The following is an 8855-nucleotide window of genomic DNA, read 5'->3' as shown; positions in this document are numbered from 1 at the left end:
TATTTCAACTCACGTTGTTACGTTTACATAGATTGTAATATACCGCCTCCTTGGCCGAGGGGTTAGAGCCGATGACTTCTTATCCAGTTACCTCTCTGGCGTGGGTTCGATCGCCGGGCATTGCTTTAGTAGTTAAGCGCGGATTAAGGTAGTCTAGTACTGGTGTAACTCTCCAGGAACGATGGTTAGGAAACTACCCGCGTATATGACTGAAATACTGTTGGAAAAAGGCGTGAAATGAAACAAACAAACAAACAAAGATAGATTATAGCCAGTAAAAACAAAAGTCTATGTAACTTTTTTTATCACACTTCCTTTAAATTTGCATGCCTCTAGATGAGCGAAAATATTTAAATTAAATCAAACTTGAGAAAAAAGTGCTACGATTTTAGGAAAACTAAAACTATTCAAGACTCAAGTAATGATATACATGTAATGTGCGATTAATGACTGGTTATTCACTATATGTTACGTATACAGCTTTACTATCGCAGTAATGGCTATTTTTGTTTGTTTTGTCCTCTTTGAACTTGGCTACACTGGTTGTGACTGCCATTGATAATGTGTAAATTGCTTCCTTTTGGTTATTTCACTCAATAATACTTTTAAAAACTTTTCTAGAATTTTCATAAAAAATAGCATGAATCTGGAGGCGTGCTGATTTAATTAATATATAAGCACACAGTACAATGTCAGTATCAAATATGAAACAGACGAACATAAATATAAAAACAAAACAATTCAACTAAACAAATAATCGGGGACAAAAAAAGGAAAGTAAATAAACTGCCTTGAATATCATATTAACTGCTTATTAATAATCTAATATGTCATTCAGGAAGTCAGTCTTTGACGTCACTTTATTTACGGGGGTTTCTTTAAACTGGGCTACAGAATCAGCTTGCATACCGTTGCAGTAGTTTCCTGATTTGAATCAACTTTGATACCATTGATATTTAGGATGTCCGCTGCTCCTTGTCAGTTTAAATCCAGTAAGGAACAGATTTACTTAATATGACAAATATTGCATCAAACAAATTTATTTTGTAACGCTTGCCTGCTCAATATGTGTGATTGATTTACCCTGCTTTGAATTTTGAATATTCCATTTGACATGTAAAGTATTTCATTACCAAACAAAAAAAAACACGATATTTGAGGCATCAGTAGCATTTGGCCAGGTTTGACTCTATGGTAACGGAAACTGGCCTAGTTTTTTTAAAAATGGCCGCATAAATTATCACTTTTGTTTCCAATTAAGATGAGGATAAATGCGAAATTTGATAAACACTTTTTAAAATTTCATTTTATATAACTAAAGGTATTATGTTCCTAATTTGAAATTATATTCCCTTCATCAATATTAGAATCAGGTTTCGGTATTTAATTAAGCTTATTTAGTACAGAAAATATGAGTGATCAAAATATAAAGTATACAGATTTAATTTTTCTGGAATAAATTTCATTTCTTGTCAAGATTTGAATTTTCTCAACCCTAAAATTAAACAGGAAATGTAATTTGTTAAGTTAAAAAGAAACCCATTGATACGTTTGGTTGGAAATGTAAAGTAAAATAGGATGATACATAAAAGTAAAAGGAAAACATAAATGTTAAACTTAAATTATAAAATTACTTTTTACTTGAATTAATTTAAACGAAACACATCATTCTAACCGCGAATTAAAACCAATTTGAGTCTATTAAAAGTTTTTACGATTCAATGAAAATTCGCACAATATCATAAGAGTGTTTGAAAAGATAAGTCCTACAACTTATATGTCCGGTTCATTAGAATAATTATTATTTACATCCTTAAGTAACGTTTCAAAACCGATTATATAGTATATTTTTGTAACAAAAATATCTAAAAAGGAGTGTTCCCTCGGAATCATAAATCACAACAATATAACATGAAAATTCAGACTCGGTTTGATTAAGCCTGAACATAAGGATAATAAAGAAAATACAACATCCACCCCCCCCCCCCCACCCCCGACACAAATAAAAATATATCACATCGGAACACAAAATTTGTTGGAAAAAGAAATCAAGCATACGGACAGACTACGGCTACGGCTATCCAAAGACATTTTAGATCAACACTACGAGAAAAGCTGTCCAACAACACAGCCGAACTGATACACATTCTCTGCACGTGAAACTCGACTTTTCCCGCTTGTTGGTCGTTGTAATTGTATCATAGCAACAGACTGAAACAAAATAAAAATCAAACTTAAACGAATTCTTTGTTAATCAAAAGTGCAACATTTTCAATGACCTCATTTTAATAATCCTGCTAAGGCATTTTCATTAGTACATTAGTGTTGTATTATAATTATCTAATACTCATACTCATTTTTTAATATTTTTCCATAACATTTAATATACTAGTAGTGATAATGCGACTGGTAGAACAATAATTACTATAGGGCCCGAAATGTAAGCTTATTTCACACCTTATACTATGAAACAGATAAACACTCAGCGTTTGTATAGTTTGATCTACCACTATACTCCTTATTTGATCCAATCTTATCAATTTAGCCTCGTTTTTATTTTGCCACTACTTCAGTTAGCCTCGTTATCATTTTCCAATTAAAATAATATCATCGAGCTGCCATTGATCGTTCTCTAGCCTCATTTTCGTTTTGAAAGATAATCCTGATCAAATCCTTATTTAGTCTAAAGTTCCTTCCCCTCTTACATTACTTTCCGCATGAAATGCAGGCAGGGAACCAGATTAATCCTTTTGATTAACAAAGTTTTGTCAAAATGTCAAACAATTGTCAATGTGAAATTGTTGCCTGAATACATTATTGAGTATAAATCAAGTATAAATATCTATTACACTCGTGCACAACTTCCAAAACCTACTTATTAACTTTGCTAACGCCTCTTCCATGTATAGGTTAGAGTGCATATTGGGTGTTCTTCGTAAATAAGAAAGCTAAAAAGGAGCGGAGCTTGCGAAGCGACTGTAGCTTTCTTATTTACGAAGAACATCCAATATGCACTCTAACCGGCTTAGTGCTCCGCCCATTTTTTTCCGCCCAACACACTGCGTGACGTCACACGATAGCCTAGATGTGTATAACCATATTTGGAAGAGGTAGCGGTACACATTTTCGGGTCACGTGTTTTGCATAGCTTATTCCGGCATTCTGTCTAGGTAAATCAGACAATATCACGGTGCATATCCATATCGGTACCCTCTTTGCGAAATATTCTCAAACGGTACCCTCTTTGAACATACACAGGTCATTCTCTGCTAAAAACAAATCAGCGATGGATAACAATGCAGTAAAAATTCATTGTAATAAGAAAAGGAGGTATGACCACGGAACACTAGAATGGTTTATTCATGTGCTGATTTGTCATGTGCCCGATTTTCAAGTACTGCAACTTCACAATAAGCTACAAAAAGTCGACATGTCTTGCCTCGCCCGTCACCTCGACATATTTTTCGGGCTGAAATGAACCTGTAGCTTGATTATATATGCAGCATACATATTTATTATGTTCATATACATATCATCTTCGGACAATGGCAGATTTTTGTCAAAAATAAATGTAAAATTATTAAAAACACCCTACTTTCGGTTTTGCAGCGGCACGGGCTGTAATATTTACATAAAAAGTAAGAAATATTACATACATACTTTGTTGGAATAAGTGAACTTTTTATTTGGAAATTATAAAATGATACTGGTTCCGTAAGTAATAAAACATTTTTACTGTTATTTTGCCTGTTTTCATTTCAATGAACCTCTTTTTTTAATTCTATGCCGTAGTGACGATATACATGTGCGTGTACGGAAAAACATGATGCATAAATATTGATTAGTAGGAGTAAACTTCAATATCTCTGCACATGCGTATATTTCACTTTAGCGCTCTTCGAAACTTAGCTCCGCCCACTTGCGTTTTATAATATAAAACGTCCAGTTTATATAAAATCGGCTCTATTAAGATTTGAAACCTGAAAATTTGAAAAATCCTCGTCGGTGATTGGCTTAAAAAAATTGGCGAGCACTAATACAGATTAGGCAGCTTTGTACTCGTAAAATAGAGTTCATACTAGTATACTCGTCACTAGGAAATACATATTTATATACGCTCGACATAGGTAGACTTAATAACATTTTAAGGCTGATCTCGATTCATTGAAGTTTAAATAGAATGACAGCCACTGTCATGTATTTGCTATATTGATTACATTGTATGTTCACCATATAAAAAAGTTGCAAATATGGCAAATATCATTAATTGAAACAAAGACATATCTAAAATACATTGCATACAACTTACGTTGGTTAGTAAGTTCAAGCGAAGCAATATCGTGCTCGTTGTAATCTTTTTTAAGGCTAGGTCATTAGAATGTAGGCAGCTCAAACACTCAGCCAACTGGTATGCTACACATAGTTTCTCCCATTGTGTCATAGTCCCTCCATGTAAATGATCTTGTAGAGAAATTATTCGAGTTCCACGTCTGAGTCTCCTTGCCATAAAGTACGGCAATGTGTCAAGAACTGCCGCCGTAGCGATTTCTACATTACAAAAAATATTCATTACTTTTCTTTGTAATTTTCTATTCTTTAGTTTTTCATTTTATTCGTTCGCCTGAAATATTCTCAGTCACCTATGCCGTAGTTTATGCTATCGGTTTTATAGATACTTGGTGATTTTTGTATAGAGAGCGCATGCGAGAGGATTGAATGTACCATTTTGAGTATATTCAGTTTTCAGACACGAACAACAAAATCTTTCATTAAAGGTATTGCATATTGAAATCTATTGAATATTCTTTTGGGTTTATTATTTGAATAATTAGCTGTGAAATTTGACAACGAAAAGATAAACAATCAGAAACATTTTATTTTAAAATGAAAGTGCGTAAATATAATCATGCGACAAGCGTCTTTTATTTTCCTTCCGTCCGATATATTTAGATTGGTCAAAAGAGTATAAGTGTAAACAAATTAGGACCGTTTACCAATGAATTACAATTCTCCCGTGATGTGTGTGAAAGCCACACTTATATGATTGATTCTTTTATCCGGTACATGATAAAAAACTATGTCGGTCTTTTCATAGTTTTTATTTGTTTGGGTTGTCAGACCAAACAAATAATGGTAGCGAAATTTCAGCCCCTGATGCTGTTCATTTGCAGATTGCCGGAAGTGGTCGCTTTTTTGTAGTGGTTACTTCCCTTTACATGTACAATAACGCCGAAACATTCAGGGGAGATCACTGCGTAAAGATTGTCAAATGAAAGGGGTTTAAATTTTCGAGCAAACCAGTTCCTGAATGGTCGAATATTTCTTACATAGTTATATTCTTTATTATGCATTCTTTATTATACATTCTTTATACATGCTTATATTTAGCTTCATGATGTTTAGCGTCAAAATAATATGCGTTACAAACCCTAATTTAGATTAATATGGTTTTTTTCAGGCCGTTATCATGTAACTTCACCGTGGCCTAGGTGTTTGCACGCTCGCATAGGACTCGAGAGGTCTATAGTTCAAATCCTAATTGAGGGACTCCTTTTCTAATTATTCTTTTTTAAACCAAATAAACATTGTATTGAATATCAGTGTTGCAATCAGCCGTATAGCCAATTTACTACAGTTAAAACACTGGAAACGTGGTGGCAATATACAAAAACAAATTGGTTTATAGTCTCATAACTTCACCTTTGTGGCATTCGGAGACCCAAACAAATTCAGCGCCTTCTGTGCTTTGATTAATAAATTCAATAAGAATATTTTTTTATGTTACATTTTTATGTTTTACGAGATTCATGTAACATGTTTACCTTTTCCTAAGTCGACACGTACTTGTTCGTCTACATCCGGATTTAATTTCTGAAATATTAAAAACATTTTAACATTAAAGCAATGATTTAAATTTCAAATACATTTTATTGTCTTTAACAAATTCATCTACACTTTTAAAAGGGTCACTTTTCTCTGTTTGCCTGTGCAATCTTTTTTATGTATCTAAAACCTAATATTGTTGGGCATTTCAAACGGACTGACAGACATGCGGGGATCTTAAACCTTCCTTGTTGAAACCAGACTACAACATTTAAAAAAAAATCCGTAAACTAAAGAGGAAATAACTCTTTAAATAAAGATGTTAGACTTATGAAGCTTGTCATACATGATAAGATAGATCACTTTAGACAATTATATTGAGCCATTTATAGTAACAAAGAAGAAAAGTGAAAGAATATAACAAATTTTCAAATATGTTTCATTATAAGTAACAAAGAAGACAATAAAGAATAAAATTCAAATGAAATCAGAATGAAACTTTATCATTTAAACCCAGGCGCTTATCACATATGAAGTTAATTATCAAGATATATTAATAGTTTGAAGTAAATCCGAGAAGAAATAAGAAAGTTAAAGAATAACTAAGGATATTCTGAAAAAAATGCAGGTTTAGGTTTGTAAACCTTGCCATAGTATTATGATGTGGGGAAGTCAATCCTTTAAGAAATGAACGAGTAACAGAAAAATGAAAAAAAATCTAAAGAAAAAGTCTCAGTCTAAGGGTGACACAATGGAATTGGTCAAACTAGAGTATTGAATTTTCTCACACGTTTTTCACGTTTGTGATAATAAGGAGCACATACTTGATGTTTGAAGTAGATACCTTAATGAATAAAAAAGTTTAAAAAAGTATATGTTAAGGATGATGATTCTGATAATACAGGTTCTAGAACTATGAACATTGATTGCCACACATGGTGTGTGTTATGAAAAGAAACATATACATGTATTTGAAATTTGAAGTAAATAATGTTAAAAAAAAGGTTATTCAAAGAAAAAACATTTTTCATGAAAATTGTAAGTTCATTGGGGTTATGTTGATAACATAGGTGCTAGAGTTATGAACCTTGTCACGTATGATGGGGTTTATAGAAACATATTTGACGTTTGAAGTACATGTAGATACCTTAAAATTGCATACCTCCAGATGTGCCAAAATATTTCAAGAGAATCAATATTGAGACATATATACTAATATTTTTGAAATAAGTAAAAACAGTCAAGATCCAAGTTATATTTTTTATGTTTTGTGCTGTTAAAGACTGAATTTGCAGGATTTTATAACCACGTTTCTTCTGCGTTACTAACGCAGTAAGTGCTATTTTTGCATACGTAATTTTTGGTAATTGTCTTGGATTGTAAGTGCCGATTGCAATATGTTAATAACTTCTTTTTGTTCACCTCACAATATTTTACTTTTAGATACATTTACAAAACGTTAATGAAAACTAGCATGAATTTCGAGGGGTTCTGCTAAGATATAAAAAGTAATTATTATAGTGAAAAACATTTTACTGCGTACAAAATCTAATCGGAAATCTAGACGCGGTCGCCAACTCTAGGAGAGTAGTCAAGCTCTCAATATACTCCCCGTATAGACGAGCTTAAAATAACGTTTACTCTTCCGACTGCATTTTACCCATATTACAAGTTTCATGAAACTATTTTCAGTACTTTAAGCGTTATAATGGGGTACAGTTTTTGTGGACGGACGGACAGGTGGACAGACAGACGGACGAAGGGTAAACCTAAAATCGATTAAACCGGTAGGGAACTAAAAGTGCTGAAAGTGCTTCAATGTTTATTTCGTTGAAACATTTCGTAAACTTGTAATAAAATTAGTTGTTCACAATGACAATAATGTATTATTTTTTTGTAATTAAACTGACGTTACCATTTTCCCAAATATTGTAGAAAATGTGTACAAGAATGGGTTCATAGCCGAATTAATTGGCAAAATAAGAATTGCCGTCCACGCATACACATCTGCTGGTACGTATTTATCTCTTAACGCCATAATTCCTGAAATTTAGGGAAATTAATATAACATAGCCTAATATAGATCCGAGAAAAATGGTTTACTTATTGAGCAAGGTTTTTTATGAATAATACGGTACATGATGATTCACATTGACAAATTTAAATTTCCATATTATTTGTTACACACCCATCATTTACATCAAATGCTATGCATCAAAGGTAATGAGGACCAAAAGTGTCCCTTTAATCAGCTTTGTTATCTATCGTTGCGTCTTCTTGTGTATAACATGTATCTGCTATCCCAAGCGAAATCAATAATACATCCCATACATAAAATAATTGTGCTTATCTGCCACTTTGTTCATTTTAATTTGAGGACCAGGATCAAAGCTATGGTGTTTATGCTTATATGCTTAATTCTTATTATGAAATTAATAAAAGTGGAATTTGAAATAGCACATTTATGAAAGTTTAGAATAACATACAAATAGTTAAAACTTTAATTACAAAAGATGATTCAACTATTGATCTTCATTATAAAATGTATCCTTATTTTGATCCAATCAATCTTCTATTTGTATTGTTACAATAATATCCCGAAGCAGGGTATTTTATTTGCAAATAAGCAATATATCGAATCTTTTTTAAATTTTGTAATACGATCAATATTATTTTCATGTTCAATGAAAGTAAAACCCCGATCATTTAAGCCTGATCCAGATGTTTCTTGGAAAACACAGGCGCCAGCTTCTCAAATTGAAAAAAAAACAACAACATTCAATTAGAAATGGCTAACGAATTCTTTTGTTAACACATGATCATAAGCAAACCACATTACCCATACAACCAATTGGAAACCAACACAAGAAATCAGTCAAAACAAGCAGGAGGAGATTTCTTGCAACCGTCAAATCGTTTGTTCTTGCCACATTCATTCGCCGTTTTTTCTTTGACTGTTTCCTAATCTCCAAGAAGATCAAAAACTGGCCTAGTGCAATAAGTAAAAACAGGATAAAGTTTAGTCCAATAAA

General features: G+C 32.5%; 1 protein-coding gene across 1 annotated transcript; it reads right to left on the bottom strand.

The window, feature by feature from the left end:
• Positions 1-4102: 4102 nt before the first annotated feature.
• On the bottom strand, positions 4103-7912 carry LOC132751708 (uncharacterized). Its single transcript, XM_060741921.1, has 3 exons — positions 7739-7912; positions 5823-5871; positions 4103-4548 (listed from the first exon to the last, which is right to left on the bottom strand). Exons 1-3 carry the CDS (start codon positions 7859-7861, stop codon positions 4214-4216), a joined length of 507 nt encoding a protein of 168 aa, XP_060597904.1. The 5' UTR covers positions 7862-7912; the 3' UTR covers positions 4103-4213.
• Between the last annotated feature and the right edge of the window lie 943 nt (positions 7913-8855).

The sequence above is a fragment of the Ruditapes philippinarum genome, unplaced genomic scaffold, assembly GCF_026571515.1.
Source record: "Ruditapes philippinarum isolate M1 unplaced genomic scaffold, ASM2657151v2 ctg3558_1_1_1_1, whole genome shotgun sequence".
Lineage (NCBI taxonomy): Eukaryota > Metazoa > Mollusca > Bivalvia > Venerida > Veneridae > Ruditapes > Ruditapes philippinarum.
The sequence above is the reverse complement of the archived record's forward strand: the minus strand, read 5'-3'. Positions and strand labels throughout refer to the sequence as shown.

Excerpts from the sequence above, each read along its gene's own strand:
- LOC132751708 (XM_060741921.1), bottom strand. The coding sequence starts at position 7,861 with ATGGCGTTAAGAGATAAATACGTACCAGCAGATGTGTATGCGTGGACG. Across the intron at positions 5,872-7,738 it reads CTACAATATTTGGGAAAATG|AAATTAAATCCGGATGTAGA; the intron begins GTAACGTCAGTT and ends TTAATATTTCAG. Across the intron at positions 4,549-5,822 it reads ACGTGTCGACTTAGGAAAAG|AAATCGCTACGGCGGCAGTT; the intron begins GTAAACATGTTA and ends TTTGTAATGTAG.